This window comes from Pipistrellus hanaki (assembly GCF_964339955.1).
Source record: "Pipistrellus hanaki genome assembly, chromosome: 9".
NCBI classification, from domain to species: Eukaryota; Metazoa; Chordata; class Mammalia; order Chiroptera; family Vespertilionidae; genus Pipistrellus; species Pipistrellus hanaki.
Genome location: NC_140511.1, coordinates 41,485,547 through 41,512,138, shown reverse-complemented (window position 1 = coordinate 41,512,138; position 26,592 = coordinate 41,485,547). Strand labels below are relative to the sequence as shown.

General features: G+C 58.6%; 1 protein-coding gene across 4 annotated transcripts in view; it reads right to left on the bottom strand.

The window, feature by feature from the left end:
* Nucleotides 1–26,592, bottom strand: part of GDPD5 (glycerophosphodiester phosphodiesterase domain containing 5) — a 92,829-nt gene that overhangs the window by 23,265 nt on the left and 42,972 nt on the right. For all 4 annotated transcript variants that reach the window (XM_084893398.1, XM_084893401.1, XM_084893399.1 and 1 more), the window contains 4 exons: nucleotides 20,734–20,910; nucleotides 3,986–4,089; nucleotides 1,641–1,734; nucleotides 994–1,053 (listed from right to left, as the gene is read on the bottom strand). In XM_084893398.1, the coding sequence (XP_084749524.1) occupies nucleotides 994–1,053; nucleotides 1,641–1,734; nucleotides 3,986–4,089; nucleotides 20,734–20,850 (375 nt within the window). In that variant the 5' untranslated portion in view covers nucleotides 20,851–20,910. The remainder of the gene's footprint in view (nucleotides 1–993; nucleotides 1,054–1,640; nucleotides 1,735–3,985; nucleotides 4,090–20,733; nucleotides 20,911–26,592) is intronic.

Sequence of the window (26,592 nt, the reverse complement as noted above, 5' to 3'; positions counted from 1 at the left end):
AAGAAGCTCCTTGAGCCCTGACTAGTTTGGCTCAGTGGATAGAGCGTCAGCCTGTGGACTGAAGGGTCCCAGGTTCGATTCCAGTCAAGGGCATGTACCTTGGTTGTGGGCACATCCCCAGTAGGGGGTGTGCAGGAGGCAGCTGACCGATGTTTCTCTTTCACTGATGTTTCTAACTCTATCCCTCTCCCTTCCTCTCCGTAAAAAAAAAAAATCAATACAAAATATTTAAAAAAAAGAGAAGCTCCCAGCATGGGGAGGGCCGGGGCCAGGGAACCAGAGGGAGCCGGACCACACGGACGCTCAGGCTGTGGTGGCAGGCCCTGTGGGAGCCGGGGAGTCCAAGCATCCTGGGCAGGTGGTGGAGAACCAAGGAGGGGCCGGAAGGACACAGAGGGAGGCGAGAGCCAGGAGGCAAAGTAGAGAAGAGGCAGCCGTGATGGCGGGGCCCGAGACGTCTCATCCACAGCCGGGGGTGACGGACCCAGGGCCGCAGTTGGGAGACATGAGCAGGGCCATGTCATGAGGGGCCGCCATGATGGGTGGGGGGTGGGGGTCCTCCTGGGAGCAATGGGAGTGGTGGGAAGGCCTCTGACGGGGAAGAACAGGACTGGGTCAGTTTCAGAACGAGCTCGCTGCGGAATGAAGAGAGGGTGGGACCCGAGGCGGGGCCCCGCCGGTGTGACCCGTGCTGGTTGGCTGCCCAGCTACGGGGTTAGGACCCTGGATCCTCCACTGACGGAGTGGGAGACCCTGGGCAAATGACTTAACCTCTTTGTACCTCAGCTTTTCCAGCTGCAAAGCAGGATCACAGTACCTGCCACACAGGGCTCCTGTGAGAGCTCAATGCGTCAACACCGGCCAGGCCGGGAGGACAGGGCTGGGCACAGCGTGAGAACGGAGTGTGAGCGACTAGAACGATTGTGGCCGTGACCCAGAGGAGGGGCGATGGGCCCCCTCTGCTCCCTCTGACCTCGCGGGGGCAGCCCTTACCTTGTGCAGCCAGTGCAGGTTCATCTGCTGCCCCACGGCGATGTGGCAGAGCGCCAGGACCTGAGGAGGGGCCACAGGGCAGCGGTCAGGCACCACGTGCCACTCAAAGCTCCCGCCCACTCCCCAGACACCCTGTCCCCACTCAGCTCAGAAAAGCCAGCAAACCCTCCCCGGAGGCGGAGGCGGTGGGAATGCCCGGCCCGGCCCACGCCTGGCCTCCTCCCAAACGCTCCCAGGCCTCCCGCTCCTCCTCCTCGAGGATTTCTCCCTCGGCCCGCTGCCCTAGGGCTGCTCAGTTCACGTTGTAGGAGTTCCAGGCCCCTGGAGGCGGAGGTACCTGTGAGCCTGGTTCCCAAGGAGCCCCCCATCCAACAGAGGGAGTGACGGGAGTCTGAGGGAATAGAGGTCCGGGCTCAGGAGCCAAAGCAGAAGCTCCTGAAAGAGGCTCCTAGGAGCAGACGCCTCCCCCCAGGTCAGGGGAAACACTGCAGGATGGGGTAGAAGGAAGGCGATTGGCCACCTTGAAGGAACCAAGTCCCTGAGAGAAGGGGAAAGCCAGCTTTCTCATCAGCCCGGGGCAGGCCCCTCCAGCAGCCCTGCACAGGCCACGCCTCCCTTCCCGGGAGCAGGGCCGGCCCTCAGCGTACCAGGAGGCCCGCGATGTAGGTGAAGGCGGTGGCTGCCGTCAGGAGGATGGGCACGGACCAGTCGCTCCAGTAGCCCAGGCGGTTGTAGAGGTACCTGCAGGAGGACAGGGGGCCGGGGTCAGGCCTCCCGCAGGAGCTCAGGGGCCAGGCCCCGCCCACTCCGTAATGATGCTCTTGTGTCTCCATCATCAGCCAGGCCTGTGGTGGACCTGGGCGTGCCAAGAGCACAAAGGAGAGGACAACAATCTCCATCGCTCTACCGCCCAGAAACAAGCATTCCCAAACCGGCTGCCGTTCCTCCCAGTGGCTCCCCGCCTGTGCTTATAGATCTGTATCCGCAGCAAAGCCGGACCCGCCGGAAGAGCACAGTGGTCAGAGTTTGGCTTCGGAGGGAAGTACACTCGGATTCAAACGCCCACTCAGCCTCTTACTGGCTTGTGGGTCCCTGTGGCTTTACGAATCCTAAAATGCCATCAGTTGTGACACCCGTTTCTATTTCAAAGCTAGGATGTGAAAAACAGGGGGTCTTAGAATGGATCAAATGCCCTTCAAAGGATTTCCTGAGGATGAACTGGGAGGTTAGGGGGGGCGGGGAGGGCATGTGATCAGTAATCAATTCTCTTCTGATTCACACGGGCATTTACTGAGGTCAGAACAAACCCGAGGAGATGTGATTTTCAGCAGCCACGTAGTCTTCTGCTGAATCAGTGCACCATATGTGGCCAGCCTCCCACTAATGGCAATTAATCATTCCCAATTATTCGCTATTATAAATGAACACAGAAAAGAAAACTGTGAACATATCTTTGTGTTCTAGTAGTTACTTACTTAGGACAGACTCCTACACACAGAGTCACGGGCTGAAGGGAATAAGCTTTTGAGGCACCTGTTTCCTGCTCTTCCCTGGCCCGCGCCCTCTGGCTCCGGAAGGAAACCTGCCACCTGGGAGGTCACGGAGGGCGCTCTTCTACCATATGGAAGGGGAAGCCGAGGCCCAGAGAGGGGTGGGACCCGCTCCTGCTGACAGCTTCTGCCCAGTGCCCTGGCTCCACCTGTTTCTCCCTCGCCAGAGCCCTCCTGAGCAGCAGCAGCCCCGAAGCCTCTCCCTGGCTCTTGTCATCCAGCCCTGACCGCCTGGGTCTCACTCACAACGTCTCCAGAGACCACAGGCCCAGGCCAGACCCCCAGCCCAGAATCCCAGCCCCGACTTTAAGAAACTGAGGTGACAGGCCGGTGTTCAGGCCACCCCTAAGCCCCAGGCAGGGCCTGACGGGCAGGCACCCATCCTCTGCCTGAGCCACCCAGCGGCAGGGAGCTCACTCTCTGGGAAGAGGGGTGGCTCTGCGGACGGCATGAGACAGCCAGCCAGGCTCGCGTCGCTGTCCTAGAGCTGTCTGCACTTCACTGTGTGACTTCGGGAAGGCTGCTTAACTTCTCTGAGCCTCAGTCTCCTCAGACTCTCCATGGGATGACATTTTGGATTTCCTAAGGATGAATTCTGGGGGGTTGTGTGGCCACAGGTGAGTCCTGCCCCGGGCTGGGCCTTAGGTTCCCCATCTGAACATGACGGGGACGGATCGATGACTTTCCAGGGAGCCAGCCTCCAGCTCAGCAGAGCTGACCAAGGTCTGCAGTGAGGGCCAGCCGGGTGCGCCTGCACGCCCAGCACAGTGCCTGCGCTGCGAAGCCTACAAGGATGAGTAGCTGATTTATGGCGTTGAATAAAGGCCAGAGGCCACCTCGGGGACTCGGCTGGGGCTGAGGCTCACCTTGCCAGGCCGGGGGAAGACGGGGGACAGCAGCACACCCTTTATTGTGCTCGTTAATAATGGAGGCGCAGCCTAGGGCCACGCAGAGGGGAGGGGATGCCCAACTCCATGAACAGAGTCTTAGGATCATCATGGAATCCCAGAACCATGGCCCATCAGAAGTCCCTAATTCTAACATCATGGCGCCTTCCAGCCAGAGAATGGGCCTCCCAGGAAATGACCCTCAGGGTGAAGTAGGGCGTTGAGCCCTCTCAAGTCCATCATCTCATTTCACTTCAGAAAGACCTGATGAGGTCAGCGTTAACCTATTTTACAGAAGAGGACACCGAGGCTCAGAGTGGACCAGAGACTTGCTGGTCTCAGTTCCCCTGGGCTTTGTCTTTCCAGAGACCCTGGCCCAAAGCCACACAGAGTTGGGGGCAGAGCTCTGAGGGCCAGCCTGAGAGAGAGGCTCAAACTCCACCACCACCACCACCACCACCACCACCACCACCACCACCACCCCCTCCCATCTCAGCCTCTGCATGCCCGGGACCCAGGCCTCGTCCCCCCCACCCCCAGCCCATCCCCACTCACCAGTTGAATTCATCGTAGTCATTGTGGACCTCCCACCAGAAGTAGAGCCAGGTGAGGGTGAGGCCGAAGGTGACGGTGAGGAGCAGGAACCAGAGGCGTTCCCACTGGAGGAGCAGGGCAGGAAAGGGGTCAAGGGGGGTCACGGGTTGGCCCAGCAGGCCACCTGCCTGAATGTGCCCTCCTTCTCCCCCTCTGCAGCCAAACCTGCCAGGCAGGGACTGGTCCCTCTTCACAGCGGTAGGGACCTGAGGCTCAGAGGAGGGAAGTGTCCTGTGCACAGACTGGTGGGGAGCTGGGAGCAGGGTCGGGCTCCACCCCCGAGCTGGGCCCTGTGGCCGCAGCCTGAGGCCTTGCAGCGTGCACCAGTCTCTGGCAGTGGCCCCAGGAGCAAAGGCCCTCCCACTGGCACGGTGACCTGCAGCCTGTGAACAGGTCCCAGTCTTCATCCCCTTCCCTCCTCACACAGGCCTGCAAAGCAGGTCTTCTTCCCGCCTCCGCCCTGGACTCCTGAGTGAACGCTGAAGCCCAGAGGCAAAGCAATTGCCTAAGTCAGTAGTCAGCAAACTGCGGTTCGCAAGCCACATGTGGCTCTTTGGCCCTTGAGTGTGGCTCTTCCACAAAACACCACGTGCAGGCGCTCACATACAGTGCGATTGAAACTTCGTGGCCCATGCGCAGAAGTCGGTTTTCGGCTCTCAAAAGAAATTTCAATCGCTGTACTGCTGATATTTGCCTCTGTTGACTAATGAGTTATCCAAACACTGGCCTACGTCACACAGCCAGTTATCAGAGGATTAAAGCTTCCCCCTCCCCAATCTGGACTTGAGGAAATGCAGGGATCTGCAGCCCCCCAACCAGGCCCTGGCCCCTCAAGCCTGGGCCAGGACTGGGGATGGGGAGGGTGGGGGCTGCCGCCCCACCACGGCTGCTTCCTAGTCTGCAGCCGCTTCCGCTGGTCCCGGTTTAATCCTTGCTTTCATCCGTCCCCTTATCTCAGAGGCACAGCGAGCTCGGACATCCTGCTGTCTGGGAAGCCGCTGAGGTCATCAGAACACATCAGCAGCCCCCGAGGGGAAGTCAGTGCAGGAGAGAACCAAGACCACCCTGGCTGGGCCGGAGGGGTGGCAGCAGCCGGGCAATCTCTGGCCGGGCACTGTTAGGAGGCCCTTTGCCAGGCTCCTTGCAGCTCATTTCACCTCGGCCATCCCCGGACCTACAGTTCTAACCCCAATGTATTTTCTTTTTTTTTTAAAAAAATAGATTTTATTGATTTTTTACAGAGAGGAAGAGAGAGGGATAGAGAATTAGAAACATCGATGAGAGAGAATCATCGATCAGCTGCCCCCTGCACACCTCCTACTGGGGATGTGCTCGCAACCAAGGTACATGCCCTTGACCGGAATCGAACCTGGGACCTTTCAGTCTGGAGGCTGATGCTCTATCCATTGAGCCAAACTGGTTTTGGCCCAATGCACTTTCTTAATGGCTCCCTATTGCTTAGCCAAGCAGGGGCTCCCTTGGGGGAGAGGGGTGCTCCCCACCCTCCCCTCTCCTGCTTCCTACCCCCCTACCAGTTCCCTCCCTCTGGATGTGGCCATCTGACATTCCCCTTTACCTTTCAGCTCAAATGTCACCTCCTCCGGGAAGCCTGCCTGGCCTGTGCCCCTGCCAGCACCCTCCCTCCTCAGGGCTCCCCCAGCATCAGGGAACCTCTTCAAACTCGCCGTCTGTGCACTGCGATCTGACCGTGGGACTGTGTCTCCCCGAGGACGGCTCTGTGTCGCCCTGGGCTCTGCAAGGACAGGCCCCGAGCCTGCCGCCACTCCTGTGTGTGTGACTGGGGGGAGAAGAGGAGGGAGGGTGCTGCCCTCGCTGCCCAGGACACCGCCACTTTACACGGCCAAGACACAGCGCAGTGGAGCCAGATCCCCTGTCCACCCCTCACTCGCTGTCTAACCTGGGGCACTGCAAGCCGATGCAACCCGTGCCTCAGTTTCCCTCCCATGACATGAGGACAATAGTACTTATCCATGGGGTTGATGCGAGAATTGAATGAGATAATACAAGTCAGGCCAAAACCGGTTTGGCTCAGTGGTAGAGCGTCGGTCTGCAGACTGAAAGGTCCCAGGTTTGATTCCGGTCAAGGGCATGTACGTTGGTTGTGGGCACATCCCCGGTAGGGGGTGTGCAAGAGGCAGCTGGTCTATGTTTCTCTCTCATCGATGTTTCTAGCTCTCTATCTCTCTCCCTTCCTCTCTGTAAAAAATCAATAAAATATATTTTAAAAAAAACAAGTCAGGTGCTCAGCGCATCTGTAAGGATGTCTGCCTCTCCCCGGCACGCGGGGAAGGCCCGCAAAGCCGGGCGTGTGGTGACTGTGAACACTTCCTGGGCAGGAGGGCCCGGCGTGGTGACACAGCAGCCTCCTCCACGTGGCACACAAATGGAGCCGTGACGGTGACCACACGCTGGAGGAGGTGGAGGCGGGGGGCTTCTCAGAGAGGAGGCCACCGGTGTCTGCCCCACCCGGACAGAACGGCGGGAGCCCCCGTTCCAGGCCCAGCGAGGCCCGGCCTTGCCCAGGAAGGGGGAAACCCTGGCAGGGTCAGCGAGCCACAGGCCTTTCTTGAGCAATGGGACCCTGGCAGCCGCTGGCCAGAGACCGGCTGGGAGTGTCTCGGGGAGCAGAGAAAGGCCCGATTTTGGTCCCGCTGTCTGCGTCTGGGCCCTGGCTCCAGAGGCGCTGGCCACCACACCGGCACAACTGGGCCAGCACCCCACCTGGCGGGTCCAGCCTCCTCCCCGGCCAAGTCCTTCTGAGAACCCCTCTTGCTACTTCCACTTCTTACTTGCTCACAGATAAAAATTCGTTTGCACCCGTTTCCTGCAGAGGGCAGCGGTCGGACCCGGGCCAACTTAAACAGCTGGAGGCAGGGGTCTGGCACACTAAGGGTCCCTGCCCTCTCGGGGCCAGATCCTGAGAGTGGGCAGGGAGGACAGGGCAGGAAGGAGGGGCTGCCCTGCCCTGCCCCTGGGAACCAGCCAGAGTGCAGGTGTGTGAGGCACCCAGGGCGTGGCAGGGAGCGAAGCAGGGCCTAAGCAACGAGGGTCTCGAACCCCATCATCAGGCATGAGCTAGGGTGTGGGCGCCTAGGGAGATGGTCCTAGGAACTGGGAGCCAGAGGCCCCGTGGCCACAGGGAGCCTGAAGCTGGGGATAAAGAGGCACCGACACAGGGGGCGGGCGACGGGGAGAGGGGGCACAGACAGGGTCATTCTCAGAACAATCAGAGGAAAAAACTGAATGGATGGCGGGGGCTGGAAGGAGAGGGAGGAGGAGGCAGGGAACTGGCAGGAGGAAGTGGGGGTGGGGAGCAGCTCCATTGACAAGAGGCTCCAAATGGCACTGATGGTCCTTGTCAGGGCGGCCGGGAGGCCGGGGGTGCTGCCTGCATTGACGAGGGCTGAGCAGCCAGAGGAGCCAGCGGTTCTGCCTCCTCCGTCACCTCTCACGGTCTGTCCGTGCGATGCCGGGGGGTGTGTTTATGGGCGTTTATCCCAGCGGATGCAAACGCAGACACGGAACCTCAGAGAGGGGCCAGCCTGTGTGGCTGAGCCAGCTGTGGGCCCCAGCACTGGAAGGGCCCGGGCGTCGTGGTTCCCGGCGATGGGCACATTGGTCATGACAGTGTCCCAGCGGCTGCCGCTCAGGAGTCTGGGGAAGGGGCGCCTTTTGCTAATTGGCATCGATTTGGATGAGAGGAGACGACTCAGAGGTGGAGCCATGTACCCAGGGGGTTGGGGACGGGGGACTGAACCCAGGTGTCCTGACCAGAGGCTCCCCGGGTGCCCGGAGCATCTCTCCCCAAAACCACCCTCTGGGACCCGTGTGGCCACCTCAGACGTGTGGATAGCTCTCTGGAATTCCTCTCTCTCCTCTCTCTGCTTCCCTCCTTTCCCCCCACCCCTCTTTCTCCTAGGGGAGGCCCTCCCACTGCCCAGCCTCTGAAGACCTCCCTTCCCTGACCCCTTCTGCAGAGATTCCTGGGGCCCGCCCACGTGACCCCCAACCACACTCTGAATTGCGGCGAGGCAGAGAGGCCAGGCTCGAGAGGCAGCCGGCAGGCCTGGCCCTGCCACTTGGGCAACCTATTCAGCTCCTCCGAGTCCCGGTTTTCTCTCCTCTAAGACGGGAGGCAGAGCCCCTGCCTCGGGGGTTGGTGTTAAACGAGGTGATGAAAGCCAGGGGCACACGCAGCCGCAGCCTCGTAGGGGAGTATCTGCAGGGCTGTGGCTCCTTCGGGGCAGGGGTGGCTGAGACGCCTCTGTGCCCCGGCCCGCATCCCGTGGGGCTCAGGAAGCGCTCAGATCGGTATGAGGAACAGAGGATGTGTGCCGGGAGCCGGCATGCGAGGCGGCTTCAGGGCGCCAGCGGACAAGACCAGACACCGTCTCAGGCTGAGCCTGGCGGCCCCACGCCACCGAGGGAAGGCGCCCCTGGGACACGCCAGCCCCTTCCTCTGCAGGACAGAGGTCAGGCAGTTCCCGCGCTGACAGGTGCAGCCGCAGGAGGAGGAGGAGGAGGAGGAGGGGGCTGAGAGCTGCCAGGGAAGGGATGGGCCCTGGCTGTGCACTGCTCACTCTCCCAGCCGAGGCCGTGACAGCATCCCCGAGGCCACAGCATTCAGCCCACACCCCCAGCCTCCTCTCCTCCCACTCTTGTCTCCGCGCCCCCCCTCCAACCCCCGAGCAGATGAGACCCTCCATCCTTGCTGAGCCACCAGTGTGCCAATTTCCCCAAACACCCGGCCCCTTCTCTTCTCATGCTGATTGTCACATCTTCTCCTCTCCCTCTTCCTCTGTCCCGCCCACCCCAGAACCTTCCACATTCAGAGAAAAACAGTGGCAAGGGCTTATTAGCAGCCGGGGCTCACACAGTCACAGACACGGAGCTGGGCTGGAGCCCCAAACCCCCGCCCTGCACAGGAAGTGCTGCTGCTGCTCCCTGCGCCCCAGACCCGCGACCTCAGGCCAGGATGCGCACAGACACCGCTCCCTCCCACTGCTGGGGACCCAAATAGAGCCTGGGCCCTGAACGCCATGTCAGGACAGCACCTGGCCGGAGCCACCCCCCTGACCTTGGCACCATCATGGACTTCGGGTCCATAGTGGGATCCTGTTCCCAGCCTGTCACCCGGGGCAGAGCGGCCTCTGAGCCTCCGGACAGGAGCCCCGCCTGCTTCTCCTCCCGGGCTCCGGAGATGGGTGGGCTCCCTCGGATGCTGCCTGGTGGTCCTCGGGCCCGAAAGTTCCTCCTCCTAAGAGGAGCTGGATAGGGACAGGCTGCGTCTGGGGGCCCAGGAACACTGGGTTTGAACCCCAGATCAGCCACCGACTGAATGTGTGACCTCGGAGAGACGTTTGTTCATCATCTCTGCGCGCCCGGGTCCCGCTCTGTCGATGGGACGGCAGGGCTGGCAGTCCAGGCCCAGGAGCACCTGCAAGGTGCCCGGTGATGGAAGGGCCCTTGGAGTCATTTCTCTTCTTCTCTCTATCTCTCCCTGAGACGCAGCTGAACCCGTCTCCTTGACTGCCCCCCCCCAGCTGGCTCTCTGATACCACACAGAACAAGCCCCCCAAAAGGGCAAGAAACATTGGGGTCAAATGACCAGGGGGAATGTAATCAAGAGCAAGCTGGCCCTTCTCCTTCACCAGCCCGGTGCCTGCGGGCCAGCCCGTCAGGACACCAAGCTTCCGCTCCCCCGGCCCACAGGGGTGACATCACCTCTGTGTCACGGGAGGGCTGCCAGCCGAACAAGATTACAGATGTAAGCTGTACATCGCCAAATCCAGGGTCCTGCCTGTAATTATCCTCTCGCGCCTGACAGCCCTTTCATTACGTGAAGACAGTGATCGAGTCTCCCCTCCGCCCCCTGCTCGGCACCAGAAATTTCCGGCTGCTGAGGGGAGCCAACAGCTGGCTCAGAGGTCAGGTCTGGCCCTGCAGGCTGCAGCCCTCGGAGCCACAGGGATGGAGGAAGAGGACCCTGGCCCAGCAACTGCCCCATCTTGTCTCGGCCCCACATCACTGGGGACACCGGTGTGAGCTCTTCTCAGAGCAGGCGGATGCTCGGGGGTTGGGTAGGGGGGACCCCTAGGAGCTCTCTACTTGTCCCCATCTCATCTCATCCTTGCCAAGCTCTGCAGAGCAGGCGGGATCGTCGGAGGAAGCTGGGCCTCAGAGACGGGAAGTGCTTTGTCCCAAATCACAATGGGCCAACGTAATGGTGGAACCAGAACCCACACCCGGGTCTGGCTGCCCCCAGTCCCAGCTGCCTCAGAGCAGCCTGGAGCAGGGCGTGTAATTATCCTCATCTGACGGAGGAGACAGACACGGGAGGCAGGGCCTGGCCCCCGGGCACACGGCAGGTCACAGGCCATGGCAGGGCAGGGCTTAGGAATGATTTCAGAGGTCCTCTCGCCCCGTCCTCTAAAGGTCCCATTCGGAAATGGAAAACCTGAGACCCCAACAAGGGGGACATGGCCTGGGAGCATGGACTCAGGGCATGTGACCAGGGTACATGGGTAGGGAAATGCTAGAGAATCCAACAGAAGGTGTTGGAACATCCGGACATCTATTTGGTAAAAAAAAAAAAAAAAAAATACAACCAGACCCCTACCTCACAGCCTAAACCAAACTGAATCCCAGCATCTCCCTCTAGGTCAGGGGTCCTCAAACTTTTTAAAGTGGGGGCCAGATCACGGTCCCTCAGAGAGCTGGAGGGCTGGACTATATGAACTACTAATTCCTACTGTAACACCTTGGCTGCGCTCACTGCCCAAAAAACCTGGCGGGCAGGATCAGACTCCCCTGGGGGCTGCATGTGGCCCGAGGGCCGTAGTTTGAAGACCCCTGCTCTAGGTCCTCGCCATCACTCTCTTCAGGAGTGCCACACACTGGTGCAGGCGCTGAAATATAAATCAGGCCTGGACTCCAATGTGAGCAACCCACCCAGCTGACTGAGGGCCGACAGGCAGCTCCCGTCCTAGGAGTGAGTGTGGCGAGTAGGTGACATGGGCTGCTGAGGGGCACACTGCCGGGTACGGAGGGCCTCCGAGGGGCTTCACCTACGGCAAAGCTGGAGGAGGTGGGCTTGCTAGGAGGACAGAGCCAGGGAGCCTGGATCCAGGCAGAGGGAGGGAGTGGGGTGCAAAGGCACAGAACCAGGCAGGTTTTGTTTGGGGAAATGGCTTCTTTTCTTAGGGGCCTATAAAAGCTTCCTCTGTGTAAGAGTATTAACCTTCCCATATGGTGTACTTTTTTTTATTCTGTCATTTGACTTTAATTTTGTTAGCAAAAATTTTTTGGATAAACATTTAAATATTTAACCCTCGCCGGTTTGGCTTGGTGAATAGAGCGTTGCCCTGTGGACTGAAGGGTCCCAGGTTTGATTCCAGTCAAGGGCAGGTGCCGTGGTTGTGGGCACATCCCTGTGGGGATGGGGGTGTGTGTGTGTGCAGGAGGCAGCTGATCGATGTTTCTATCTCATCAATGTTTCTAATTTTCTATCCCTCTTCCTTCCTCTCTGGAAAAAAATCAATAAAATATATTTTAAAAATTTTAATTTTTAGGCAGTCAAATTTATCTCTTTCTTTTTATGGGTTTTGCCTTTGGTGTTTCATGTTTAAGGAAAGTGGCCCAAGACTATATATCTAATTCAAATTTAGCAGTGATCATTTCCTGGCCTCCTTGTTTGCATTTAAATCTGTGTGTAACCCATCTCTCTGTAGCCATCTATCTACGGGATGTGTACGTATATGGAGAGAGGTTGGAAAGCCTTATCGCTAAAGCATGAAGGCTGGAATTTCTTTTACTTTACATCTCCCCAAGCTGTCTGAGTCTTCTCAACCAATGCGCGCTTCCTCAAGAGAACAAAAATACATTTTAGTCCATCTGGGACTTATTTTGGTCTGAGGTAAGAGGCAGGGATCTCGTTTTACCTCCACCACACGGATGCTCCGGCTGTCCCGGTGCCATGTGTGATACGTGCCACAGCTCCCACGTTCCGTGAGCACCGCGGCGCGTGCTCGGATGCGTGTGGGCTGTTTCTGGGTTGTCTGGTCCGTCCTGAAGCAGCCCTCACCCCCTGTGCTGACCCTGCCTGGTTCAGTTTCCTCCGTGTGGCGGGGCTCTGGCCCCTGGGCCACCCCTGTGGTCCTGGCTCTGCTTTGAGGTCCCAGAGCGCAGCGAAGCCCCCAGCACCACAGAACACCGCACTGGAGAGAGAGGTGGCGGGCTGCCACCCATCCGGTCTGCCGGCCTGCGGGTCAGATCTTGGGTGCCCAGTTCCTCCAATCACCAGCCTGTCTCGCCCTCTCCCACTTCCAAATGGGGGGACTGATGCACAGGAAAAAAACCAGGAAATGTCAGCTGGGAAGGGTGCGGGGAGCTCCTGGGAGGGAGAGGTGGGCAGGCCCTGGCACGATTACTCTGGCCCGGACACAGGAGATTTGGGGGAGGGGCGGCCTGGGAGATTGGAGATGGATGACAGCAGGAGGGCCTCGCAGGCAAAGGGATGAGAATCCCCGCCCCCAGCCAGCTCCTGACAGCCTAAGAGGCTGGATTTATTTTTCTAGGCTCCAGAGAGCAGGGCAATTAGGCCTCTGTCTGCCCTTCTGCTGCTGGGGGTGAGGATGGGGGGGGGGGGAGGGGAGGTCCTCAGAGCTGCTCATTAGGCAGGAGATGGAACCAGGCCCAGCTGGAGCGCTGTTCCTCCCGCCCATCCTGTGGGCTGCATCCGTCCAAGAGGAGACGCGAGCAGAGGAGCTGGGAGTCTTAGGAGGGATTATCCCAGAGCCCCTTCGAGGGCCCTGCCACGGGGTGGAGGGTGGTCGCATGCCCCGCTGCTCCCCATCCCCATGCTGTCCCGTCCACACCCCCTCAGCAGCCACTCAGGGCTGTCAGGAGTGTCGTGAACAAGGCGTGACCGCATCCCCAAGAGCACGGCCTGGCCATGCCCCCCTCACAGCATTCAGAGAAGAGCTGGGTGGGTATTGGGGGGGGGGTCCCCCAAAGGCCAGAGATGACATGACTTTATTGCAGAGATAAATCCTCAGCTCCCGGTGCTGCCACAACCCCGGGCACTCTCAGCCCCTCCTCTCTCTCACAATGCAATGATGCCATCTCCCCTTTTCTTTAAAAAAAAAAAATAAATATTTTATTGATTTTTTACAGAGAGGAAGAGAGAGGGATAGAGAGTTGGAAATATCGATGAGAGAGAATCATCGCTCAGCTGCCTCTTGCACACCCCTACTGAGGTATATGCCCTTGACCGGAATCAAACCTGGGACCAAGGCTCAGGCCAACACTCTATCCACTGAGCCAAACCGATTTCAGTCCATCTCCCCTTTTCTTATCCTCCCTGCGACCCTGTAGGGTTCAGCAGGGGTGGGGAACCTTTTCTCTGCTGAGGGCCATGTGGATATGTCATGTGTATGACGTCATTCACAGGCCGTACAAAACTATCAGCTTAAAAAATCAGCCTGCTGTGTTTGGTCCAACATTTCCTTAGCTCACCCCTGACGCCTTGGCGGGGCCGGAACAAATGATTTCGAGGGCCTTGTACAGCCCGCGGGCCAGACATTCCCCGCCCCCCTCTGGAATGGGGGCTTATCGTCCCCATTTTAGAAATGGTAAAACGGAAGCTCAGTGGGTGTTCCTCTCACTTTTCCCCAAAGCCCCGAGGTAGGGAGCAGCCAGCCCTTTGCACGTCTGTGGTAGGACACAGACCTGGTGGACCGGGGGTGTCTCTGGTAAAGGACGTGAGGCACTGCGGTGTCCCTTATCTCCCCGGACCTTTGGGGCATGAAGATGTATCTCCATCTAACCCAGAGAGGGTCTGCCCGTGCATCCGCTCACGCACTAAGTCCCTGCAGGGGGCAGGGAAGAAGGCAGGCTGCATGCCGCTCCCTGGGCCAGGAATGCCCACCAGGTGCTTCTGGCCGATGCCAATCGCATCCGGTCCCAGAGGCTGCTTCCTCCAGGGAGCCCTCCTTGATTCCCAAGTGGAATCCACTCTTCCCCGCCACACACCCATCCCGGTCACAGGCCCACGTGGCGGTAATAGAACAGGGAGGTGGGGCAGCGGCTTGGAATCCTCCTGTCCACTGGCAGAGCCCGACCCCAACCCCAAGGGTAGCCTGAGAGGTCCCACAGCTGAGTCCGCACCCTTCTCTGCCAGCCTCGGCCAGGGGCAGGGCAAGGCAGCTCCCAGCTGCCCTCTCCCGACCACCCCGCGCCTGTGAGCTCACCGGGGTCCTGCCTCTCCACTCAGTCTCGAGGGGGCAGCTCATCCCCCTGACAGGCTTCCTCGCTCCTTGTCCAGCTTGGGGCTCAGTCATCCCTCCAGTCCTTGCCCAGCCCCTCCTTTTCTCAAAAACACTCAGAGTCTAGCGGGAGACACAGAAAGTCACACTCTACGTGTGGGAGACAGGAGAGAGACCTGACTCATTTTTGGTTGGAGAAGGGGGGGAACTCTTTTTTTTTTTTTTAATATATATTTTATTGATTTTTGTACAGAGAGGAAGGGAGAGAGATAGAGAGTTAGAAACATCAATGAGAGAGAGTCATCGATCAGCTGCCTCTTGCACACCCCCTACTGGGGATGTGCCCGCAACCAAGGCACTTGCCCTTGACCGGAATCGAACCCGGGGCCCTTCAGTCCCCAAGCTGACGCTCTATCCATTGAGCCAAACCGGTCCTGGCGGGAACTCTATTACTAGTATAATAAAAGGCTAATATGCAAATTGTCCCTACAGGCATGAGTTTGGCCGACAGGGAGTAGACATACCCTGACCACCAGGGGGTGGTGTGGAACACGGTGGGCATGGGCAACGCAGCCCTGGCAGCAGGCAGCGGAGAAGGTGCTGCCAGCCCCAATGGGCCCTGACAAGAGTGAGACCACAGTGGGATGGTGGAGCAGGTGAGCGGGCAGTGTCAGGCCAAGGCGGGTGTGGAGGGAGTCCCTGGTCGGTGGCAGGCAGCCAGGGGAAGGGACGTCCCAGTGGGCAGCCTCTAGGGACCCAACCGGTGCACAAATTTTGTGCACTGGGCCTCTCGTTTGCAATGAGCCTTAAAAGGCAGAGACAGAGAGTTCAGGCAGAGCTGTGAAAGGAGGCAGTGATTTTGGGGTGACTGCAGGGGCTGAGTGTGATAACCCCCCCCACCCAAAGCAGGTGCCTACGGCTCCCATCCTAGGAGGTAGGCAATTGGGGTGAGGAGTGTTCTATTTCTGTGTCTCCCCCACATCCTGCTGCACCATTCCTGGACTCTACCGAGGCCACTGTTCCCTCTCCTTTTCTCCTGGGCACAGCATGGTGGCCTCCTGCCAGGCTGGAAATCACGGGCCAACAGAGGCATCATCAGACTGCCAACCTCTTCCACCGCCAGCCTGCTGTCTGCACCTCTTAGGTGTCTCTAGATCCCGCCCTTCACACCCTCCCTGCATCGTCCTACCCCCAGGTTCTCACTGGGCTCCCTGCCCTCCTCACCTCCACGAAGCCCCCTCAGCACTCCTTCTCCGAGATTTAACCACCGTGGCCCTTGCACAGCCCGAGGCTGCCTGGGCTCCCACTGCTCAGGCTCTCCAGCCCAGCCTCAGGCCGCGCCCTCCCCTCCTCACACCGGAGCCAAATGCTTTCGGTTCCCAAGTGCAGGACACGGTACCCTCAGCTCCCTGCCCGGGTCACGGCCCCCGTCTGGCACCGGCTCAGGCCAGTGTTCCTGCCTGGGGTTTCCTGGCCTCGGCAGCCATCCCCTGGGTGGTCTGGGTGTGTCCGTTCTTGTCTGTCTGCTCCCCTGCCTGCCTGGGAGTCCTTCAGGGGAGGGGGGGCGGGTCTGACCCACTTGTGACCTCTAGGCTCAGAGCAGGTATCATGATGGTTTGTTGATTGGACAAGTAACCAGTGCCTCCCAGACAAGACTGGTGTGGAAGTGGGGAGCGGACGCAGGACTGGGGGTGCCAGCAGGGGCTGTACAGGGTGTGCCTGTAGCTCCTCAGCTTGAATCAATCACTTAGTCTCCTTGGAGCCCCATCCTTAAGATGGACGGGGTCAAACAGCCTCAGAACAGCCTTCAAAGGGCAGGCTGACTACAGAAGGACAAGGGTAGACGGTCCCTGTCTCCTTCGGTGTCTTGGGCTGGGATGTTCCTACAGGCATCTGACCGGTGTCCCTCTTGCTACAGAGAAGCTGGTTCTGACACTGGGCTGCCTCCCACCGTAGCACAGCCTTCAGGGGGCCCCATGGGCATGGCCTGGGAACTGTCCTCTGTCCACCAAGGCCCTCACTGGAGTACTGAGTCACAAACAACAACCAATTCATCGGCCCCGGGTATAAAAGCTCTGCTTCCCCTTCCTGGGGTGAGCGAGCTGCCTCCTGCTGCCAGGCTCCTCCGCCCGCTGAGCTGGGGCAGGAGAGCGGCTCCCTGCACCTCTCTGGTCCTCAGTTTCCTGTTTCCTTATTTGTCAAGTGTGTGTCCTGCGGGGAGGGGACCACGTGAGCCGAGGCGTGGGGCAGGAAGGAAGGAGGCCAGCTTGGACAGCGGGGAGGGGGTTCCTACCCAAGCCCCCCATCCCACACCCTCCCCGGGCTCCACTCCCGTCCTGCAGGGCCAGCCCCGGCCAGGACAACACAGAGGGCCCCTCGCGTGGCAGGGAAGACGCTCCCCGTCTTGTCCAAAACGCTCCTGGCCCAGTGTGTTTCCTCCTGCACCAGGCAACTTCCCACGTCCTCTCCGCCCTCCCGTCCTTTTCCCTCTCCCAGGCTCTCGTGGAAAACGCTCCTGGACTCAGCACGCAGGATTCCTCCCCTACAGCCTCCGCGTCCCTGAGGCTCTGGCTGCAAATCTGTCCTGGACTCAGGTGTGACACTGCAGGTGTGTCTGACCCAAAAGTGGGGCATAACAACTAAACACCCCCCCACCTCCCCCTCCCCCCCCCACACACAAGGGTGTTACAACAGCCAACAGGGCAGGGCGTGTAAGCCGTGTGCTCCCCAATACAACAGGTGCTCAGTACACGTTCACGGTCAGTCTCACACTCCACTCCGCAGCCTCTGCCTCACCACCCGCCTGCCACCCAGTTTCACAGATGAGGCCTAGAGAAGTGGGAGATTCCGGGGGGCTCCCCTAAGAGGACCTGATGGGAGGGCGTGCCTGGGCCAGCCCCCAAAGGAGCAGGTGCGGTGGGGGTGAAGAGAGGCAGAGGCCCAGAGTCAGAGCCGCCCCTTTGCGGAGGCCTCTCCTTCACCCCCAGCCCTACCAGCTCTCCCCTCTCTGCCCAGCCTGTGCCCCAGAGCTCACTCAGGCCCTCCATTGGTTCGGCAAAATGTCCAGAGCACCTTCTGGGCACCAGCCCGGGCTCTGAGACACCAGGTGGCTGTTCCCGTCACTGGGTCAGGCCTCGGAGCCAGCACCCGTCACACCCCTCACCCAGCTGTCTCCGAGGGACCGGGGGAGAACAGGGTGAGCAGGCCGAGCCCGGGAAGTGGGAGGGGAAGCAGGAGCGGAGAGAGTGACAGGGGAGGGGGTGCATGCTCCTCCTCAGCCTGGAGTCTCAGGGTCGCCCGAGGTGAGCTTAGCCCCTCTGCAGAGGCCCTGCCACCCTGAGCTGCTGCAAAGCCCTCTGCCCTCTCCCAGCCGGCTGGCTCAGACCTCCTGCAGCCCTTCCTGCTCCTGCCCCACACCTGGCCCCAGACCTTGGTGTTTGCAGAGCCTGCACCACGTAAGCTCCCAGTCAGCTCAAAACTGGCCTCAGCCCCACTTCCTCCGCTCTGGGCCCGGTGCGGGCCACCGCCAGGACCCACCACTTCCTGACTCCACGGCCGGGGACCGGCTGGCCCCCCCAAAGGGTGTGCTCTGGAGACACACCTTTCTCCGGGGTCTCCTGCGACCCCCAAGGAGCTGTCTGCGTGGAAGCCCAGCCATTCTCTCCTCTCCTTCGCCTCAGCTGTCTCCCCACCCCCATCGAGAGCTTTCGACCTGCACTGCCCGGGGTCAGATCTGGGCTCTGCCCCTTACTGGCTGGTATGACCTGGGCCAAGGCACTGACAGCCTGGCTTCTGTTTCCCCCAGTGAAATGGTGGCCGTGGCCTGGGAGAGTGGGGTGGGAGGGGGTGGGGGGAGAGACAGCCAGCTAGGGCCAGCTGGGGTCAAGTTCTTCTGTGAAGCCCACTTCTCTGGCTTATCCCTGCCCCACCCCGTCTCCCCAGGGCTTGCCCATGTAAATGGGCAAATAGATGTTAACACCCACCTTACAATCAGGCACCCTGAGTCAAAAACCTCACCCCAAAGAGGATTCGAGTCACAGGTTGTCTAGTTATAGGCCAGGGGAATAGGCTGACTTTCAAACAAAACCTCAAAAAAAAAAAAAAAAAAAAAAAAAGAAAAGAAAAGAAAAGAAAAGAAAGAAAGAAAGAAAGAAAGAAAGAAAGAAAGAAAGAAGGAAAGAAAGAAAGGGTGGCCGTGACAGGCATGTCAGTGCTCAGCACAGCGCCTGGCACCAGACACACGGGTGAAGCCGACGGCCGCCCTCCGTCTGCCTGTTCTGACTCGGGAGGCCCTGCTGCCGGCCCAGCCTGGGGGAGAACGGGGTTCAGAGCACGGCGGAGTGGCCTGGGGGTTCTAAAGTCTTCCCCCTCCCCCTCCTCCATGCAGAGTGGAGAGGCCGAGGCGGGCACTCAGCAATCTCTGCTGTTCCTGACCGGTCACCGCCAGCACCGAGCCGGTCACTTCACGCGCTATCGCGTGCACCCGCCCCGCAGGCCCTGGAGCGGGTGAGTGCTATTCGTAGGTGAGAACGCTCACAGTCAAGTGCAGAGTGTGGACAACAGAGGGGCACTGTCAGCCTACCCGGCAGTAACCTCGGGGTGATCTCATCGCACATTCCTCACCGGGCGGGACCGGCGCAGTCACACCCGGCTCCCAACTCCTTCAGCAAAAGGTGCCTCTGCCTCCAGCGAGCCTGTGCATCTGGGTTAACGCGGGTTTGAAATGCCTGTTTCCGACCCCTGGGAAGTGGGACTAACCCTCAGGGAGCACGGGGTCTCGTTAACGGTCCTGCAGGCCAACGCCGGCCTCGCTTTCTCCCGCCCTCAGGTAATCTCCCTGCTTACTTCTTCTTCTTCTTCTTTTTTTTTTTTTTTTTTTTTTTAAAAATATATTTTATTGATTTTGTATAGAGAGGAAGGGAGAGAGATAGAGAGTTAGAAACATCGATGGGAGAGAGTCATTGATCAGCTGTCTCTTGCACACCCCCTACTGGGGATATGCCCGCAACCAACGTACATGCCCTTGACCGGAATCGAACCTGGGACCTTTCAGTCCCCAAGCTGACGCTCTATCCATTGAGCCAAACCGGTTTCGAAACGCACAGGAGAAACCGCCCAAGGCCCTTCCCCATAGCATCGGAGGCCCCGCTTCCCAGCGCTGCCGTCCGTTTGGCTCAAATAAAGTCCGTTACAATTCTCTCCAGGTTTGGACGTTTCCTACATCGGCAGGACAAGTGGAAGGGACACAACTTGACCTTGAGATCTGCCTGACTCCTGACCTCACAGACTGCACCGAAGACGGAAAGGCTGTCCCAGGCAGGGCAGCCTGCCCCCCAGCCCCCCCCCAAGGCCGTGAGGGCACCTGCTCTGTGACCTGGGCAGACCCTTTCCTCTCCTGTGCCTCCGTCTGCCATGCTGCCTCTCGGCTGGGAATGGGGCCATGACCATGAACCAGGCCAGGTACCCACCAGGTACCTGCTTCTCGCCACTTGGAGACCACGAGCCCAGGCTCCTGACTCATGCAGCAATTCGTCCCTCACGGTCACAAGCAGAGAAGCAGACGAGACAGAGGGAAACTTGCGCAGCCCACCCCCACTCCCATCCGCCGCCAATCCAGGTAGCCCTGAGATGCCAGCCCGACCTTGGCCGCCCGCCACCCCTACCCTTGGCCACTCCCGCCTGTGTGGGGGCTAGCTGGCTTTGGAAGCTGGCTTCTTTGTGCAAACAAGGAAGGAAGAAGAAAGTTGTTTTTTCAGGCAGCGGAGCTCTTAGATAAACACGAGTTATCTCCCCCTCTCTATGCCTTCTTAAAGGAATTGGGTTCCTTCAGAAAAGAAACTAGATTCACCGTCCGATAGCGCCCGGGATGAAGTGCAGCCGGAGCCTGGCTGGGGAGCCAACACTGAAGGAGGCTTTCTTATCCGGCCGGGCACCTGCTGCCAGCCCTGGCAGGCCCGCGGCTCAGGTGACAGGGCCCCGGTGCCAGGCCGCAGCCTTGCCGGCTCCCAGGCTCCCGATGGCCTGGCCCACCTCCTCACCCTCCCCTCCGGCACCCCCACCTGCAGGCCCGCCCGCCTGGATCTGCCAGGAGGCTGAGAACTTGTGTTCACCTTGGGGTGACCCCTTCCTCCGGGAGCGCCCCCCCCCCCAGACCTCGGGAGCAGACCAGCCCCCCTGCTGCCCGAAGAGCGCTAACACCTGGGTAATCCCACGGCAGAATGGCCTTCCCCGCCTGGTCGGAGAGATGCAAGAATGGCCGTGGGCCCATTTTACAGGAGAAGTGAAACCCAGAAGGGGCACTGACCTGTCCAGAGCCACAGAGCAGAGTGACAGAGCTGACACCCCTCCCCCATTCCCTACCCCCCCAACCCCCCAACTCTGGGGCGTCCTGGGTCCTTTCGACCAGGCCCCAGTGTGGCTCACCGGTGTGGTGTCATCGTGCGAGCGCTGGTAGCGTTTCCAGCGGCAGCCATAGATGCCCGTGAGGCAGGAGAGGCACAGCTGGGGCTCGTAGTACTGCAGGGGCTGGTGTCTTACCATGCTCGTGCCCGAGGCCCTGGTGCCCGGCCCTCAGGAGCCCATGGGGGGCCCAGGCTGGTTCTGTGGGAGAAAGCACAAGGCCGTGAGGCAGGGGAGGGGGGAGGCGGCGGCCCTAGACACAGCAAACATCACTGCAGCTGAGGTCAGGGTGGGTGAGCTCTGCACAGACCCCTGCAGGGGGTCCCAGGCCCCCCTGGAGTCAGAGGCCCACCCTGCAGGTCTCCCAGGATGGTCCCCTGCCACCCTCCCCTGCTCTAACCCATACCCCACCCCTCAGCCAACCTGCCCGCACACTGCTGCCGCCTCCTCTGCCTGGAGGCCTCTTCCCGTAGGACCCGCACGGCTCCCTCCTTCCCCTCCTCTCCTCAGCTCTGCGCTTAAATGTCTGTCTCCACCAGACGGCCCCAGGTCTTCTTTCTTGAAATTGCAACCCCTTCCCCTACTGCTCAGCCACGTTTAGCTTTATTTTCTCGACTGTAATTTACTTTCTTTGTTTCTCGTCTGCCTATCCCACTATGATGTGTGTTTCACAAAGGCAAGGATTTTGTCTGCTTTGTTCTCTGTTCTATGCCCAGTAGCTAGAACAGAGCCTAGCACACAGAATGTTCCAGATAAGTATTTTAAAATAAATTACCATAAAAAGTAAATGAAATAAAATGAACTATCATAAAAGCTGACACGTACAGAGCATGTAAGACCTCCCAGGCCCTGGTTGAACGTTTTATAACCATCGTTCCATCTCACTGTCCCAGGTGGAAGGCACTGTGTGTCCCAACCCTGTCTGACAACTGAACAAACTGAGACTCTGCAATAAATAAAAATATATATTTAAAAAAATATATTTATTTATTGCAGAGAAGAAGGGAGAGGGAGAGAGCGATAGAAACATCAATGATGAGAATCACTGATCAGCTGCCTCCTGCATATCCTCCACTGGGGATCAAGCCCGAAACCCAGGCATGTGCCCTTGACCAGAATCGAACCTGGGACCCTTTAGGCCACAGGCTGATGCTCAATCCACTGAGCCAAACCGGCTAGGCTCATTGTCCCATGTTAAAGATGAGGAGTGTGGGGCTCAGAGCAGCAAATGATTTAGCCAAGGAGCCAGGACTCAACTCCTGGTCTGTGGATTCTAGACACCGAAGCCATGTGCTTTGCACCAGACCCTGTCCAAGGCTCTGGAGACATTGTGGACAGGACAGACACGGTGACCGCTCAGGGCCCTCACAGGACCAGCGAGGGGACGAGCAGGCCCACACTAGGCTCCAGGCACCATTCCAAGTGCAGTCCATATCCTAACTCTAACAGCAACCTACGGCGTGCGTGTTATCATTGATATTTTTTTTATTGAGATCTAATTCACACGCCATAAAAGTCACCCCTTTAAAGGGTACAATTCAGTATTGAGCATTTTCGGCTTTTAGGATAGTCACGGAGTTGTAACTAATTCTAAAGCATTGTCATCATCCCAGCAAAAACCCCATCCTCACCCCGTCCACCCCCTATCGGCCCCATTCCCACCCCCCACGCCCTGGCAATCACTAATCTACTTTCTGTCTCTATTTATGTGCCAAGTCTGGACATTTCATATAAATGTAATCATACACTATGCGGCCATTGGTGACTTCTTCTTTCACTTAGCATAATGTATGTAAGGATCATCCATGCTGTAGCATAAATCAGTGCACTCCTTTTTACAGCTGAAGAATATTCAATTGTGCAGATATACCATTTTACCCACACGCCAGCTGATGGACATTTGGGTTGTTGCTGCTTTGTGGTTGTTACTGTGGACGAAAGGGGGCCACATGCTGACCTGCATGGCCGTCTTGCGAACTCAGAGACTTAAAGTAGCCACAAAGGATGGTCTGAAATTAAACTTTAACTAAAAGCAGTTATGGTGGGCAGTTACGTCCTAGGACGGTATCTTCACTGACAAGGTCAACCTTTACCTTAACTGAGCTTATCTGCCTTTTTGCATATATGATAACATACCCTTGCCCGCGGTTTGGTTCAGTGGATGGAGCATATGCCTGCAGACTGAAGGGTCCTAGGTTCGATTCCCGCCAAGGGCATGTACCTTGGTTGCGGGCACAACCCCAGGAGGGGTGTGCAGGAGGCGACTGATGTTTCTCTCTCATTGATGTTTCAAACTCTCTATCCCTCTCCCTTCCTCTCTGTAAAAAATCAATAAAATATGTATTTAAAAAAACAACAACATACCCTTGGGTAACTTGTAACTTCCTTTTTTTCTGGACCTCCTGGGGCACAACCAAATGTGCTGAGTGCCAGGACAGATACCACAAATTCCTTCATTATCGTGTTAATTGTTCCTGCACCCAAGTAAGTATGTGTCCATCATTCCATCATTTTACTTTTTAATCTAATCCCAAGTGTCTCTCCACCCCACGCCCTCCACTTTGCTTTCTCCTGCCTCTCTAATCTATCACCAGTGGATTTCATGTAACCCACCTATGTCCCTTCCCTTCCTTTGGTTGCAATGTATAAATACAGATGTAACCCGCCATTCTCTGAAGCATTATCTCAGTTCTGCTTCCCAGCAATTGTCGACAGTTTGGCTCAAATAAACTCACAAAAGTTCTTCACAGGTCTCAGTGCTGTTGCTTTTTACGTTAACATCATGGACCACACTGCTGTGAGCAGGTTTCCATGTGTTTCCATTTCTCCCGAGTCAGTACTTTGGGCTGGAACTGCTGGGTCATATGGTTTAACCTTCTGAAGAACCGCCAGGAGCTGCTTCCCTCAGCGGCTGCCCCGTTTTACATCCCAGAGCTCTATCATTACCATCTCCCTGGCACCCCTGCGGAATCTGGAGCACAGAAGGGTTCAGCCGCTCGCCGTAGGTGACCCAGCAGAGCCAGGCCGTCTGGCTCCAGCCGCCTTGCTCTGACCGGGGGCCATATCCAGCCGGCCACCGATTTTTGTCTCCCACCCAAGTGCTCAGCCGGCCCGTCCCTGCTTAGCTCCCGAGGTCAGACGAGGTCCGGTGCATTCTACGTGCGATGGCCATACAGAGCCAATGATTTCTTACAGCCCACGAGCTAAGAACGATTTTTACATTTTTAAAGGATTGAGAAGAGAAAGACCCAAACAAGAACACACGTGTGGCACGTGAAAACGAGAGTCACATTTCAGAGGGTCCATAAACAGCGTTTCCTAGGAGGCAGCCAGGCTCATTCGTGAACGTACTGTTACGGCAGCTTTAACCGTCGCTGCCGGGCGGAGGGGTTACGGCCGCGTCCCTATGGCCCACCAAGCCCAAAGTGCTGCCTGGCTCCCGTACAGGGAGTGCTTGCTGCCCCTTAACCACGGGCTGCAATGGCTCTTAAGTGCAGCGCTTGGCGGAGAGAGTAAAAGCAGGCTCTGAGCACTTAACACGGGGCAGAGAGGGTCAGCCGCGCTTCCTGGAGGCGGCACTGAGCTGAGGCTATAACATGAGCTCCTAAGACGCCTTTATTTTTTTTTTATTTTTTCTTTTTTCCCTCTACTCACCCCAAGATGCTTCTTTCTAAATGCCCAGGGGCTGCACCCCAGGGGCACCCAGGGTTTCAGGCCACCCACTTCTTCTACCTCTGGGCCTCATTCAGGACCTCTGCCTCCCACCTGCTCCTTCAAGCCCCAGCCCCCACCCAATGCTAACCTCAGCACAGGGCGTCCAGCCTCCAGCCTGAGGAGAGAGATGCATTAGGGGCTTGCTGGGAATATCGACTGATCCAGGGCCTCCTAATTGCTGGGAATGGTGCGGTGCGGTCCCCGTGCCCGTGGCTCCCCGGGGAGCTGGGGGGACACGGTGCAGCTGCTGGGATTTCTCTGAGTCGGGGCAGAGCCGTGGGCTTGGGGGACAGTAAGGGATAGGGATGCGATTGGGGTGGGCCTAGCTCCTGTGGGGTTGGGGAGGCCTGGGGAGGCCGGAGGGGATGCCCTCAGCTTTACGCAGCCAAATCTCATCCAGTGCACCCCCAGAGTAGTCCGACCACCACCTCTGCCCTCAGGAAGGGAGGGGGCGGCTGATGTTTAGGAAGAAGCCTGGATGCATCCTGTGTCAGCTGCTGCCTCGCACTGCGGCAGAGGCCTCTCAGCGCTCTTCCCTGAGCCTCGCTTCCTGAATCTGTAAAGTGGGGGGACAGCCCTTGCCTGGGCTTCAGTAGGGACCAGAGTTTGCGGGGAGGGTGCCAGGAGGGCACGTGGCTGCAGTGACTGAGGCAGGCAGAAGCCCTCAGCCAGGTGCCCCTGCCCTCACATTCCTTCCCCAGGACCCCTCCCTCAGCCTGGGGCTGGCTCCCGTGTGAACTCCGTTCCGCCCTTCCCTGCTCGCCCACCCCCACGGCTGAGCAATACAATCCCTCGGCATGGAAATTCCACTCAGGCCTGGAGAAGAGGGAAGCAGAACTGTCTGCACCGGCCTCAGCCCACGGCTCAGCTGACTGTGGCTCTCGGAACGGCCTCTCCCCAGGAAAACCTTCACAAGATCCGTCACGCCGGGCACCCTGTGGGAGGCAAACCTCTTCTCTTTTCTTCCCGTGTTCTCTGGGGCCATCTCGTCCACTCCCACGGCTTTGGTTACCGGTACGGCCACGGCCACCCAATCTCTGCTTCTCCATCAAGATAGAGGCTCCTGGCTGTCTCCGGGGGCGTCGCTCAGGCCCTGCACAGGCACTGACCCCCTGACCACCCCCAATCTGCTTCTCATATCCCTCAAAGCCCTTTTCCCACCATCCCATTGGCTACTGCCCTTGGGAAAGGAAGGCACTGGCCGTGAATCCAAGGTCCCCCGAAAGATTTGTTTGTTTTTTGGTTAATCCTTACCTGGGGATATTTTTCCCATTGATTTCCAAAAGGTAAAAGATTTATGCCATCCGAAGATAAACCAGAGTGTTTTCCATTGATTTTTAGAAAGAGTGGAAGGAAGAGGGAGAGACCGAGAGAGGAACATCTATGTGAGAGAGACACATCGATGGATGGCCTCCCACACGTGGCCCTGGTTGGGGCCGGGGATTGAGCCTGCAACCCACGTACATGCCCTTGACCAGAATGGAACCCGGGACTCTTCAGTCTGCAGGGCGACATTCTATCCACTGAGCCAAACCGGCCAGGGCTAGAGAAAGATTTTTAAAGGCACATGACCCGGCCCCTCCAGTCCCTCCAGCCTCACCACTGCAGAGCCTGCTGTCCCTGCATCTGATTGAGACGCCCCCTGACCCTTCCCACCTCAGCTCAGCTGTCACCTCCTCCAGGGGCCTTCCCTGAGCCCAGGTTTGGTGAGAGCCCTTCCTGGCCTCCCATGACCCTGAGCGTCCCTAATGCTTCCGGGGCAGCCTGTGAGAGCGCTGTGGACATGTCCTTCTCCCCCACTGGATGGCCTGAGTTATCCCTACATCCCCAGTGGCCAGCACCGGGCAGCAAGAGCGGGCGGCACAGGGCTTCCTGGACTGCACGGCCGAGGAGGCCTGGAAGTTCTGCTAACAGAAAGTGCCGCTCAGACGCTGGCATCCGGACAACCCGCCCCCCCCCCCCCCCTTCCCGCCAGGGCCACGGCATTACTTAGGATCGATTGATTTCTCCAAGCCACCTGCCAGGGCATCAGCCAAGTTCCCAAGAAATCCCCTTCCCGGAACCCCTGCTGGCTCTGGGACAAGAGGTAGCCCCCACCTCTGAGCCTCACCCCTCAGCACCAAGTCCCGATTTGTCTGAATTCTCGGCCCCTGCCCTGAACTCCTGTTT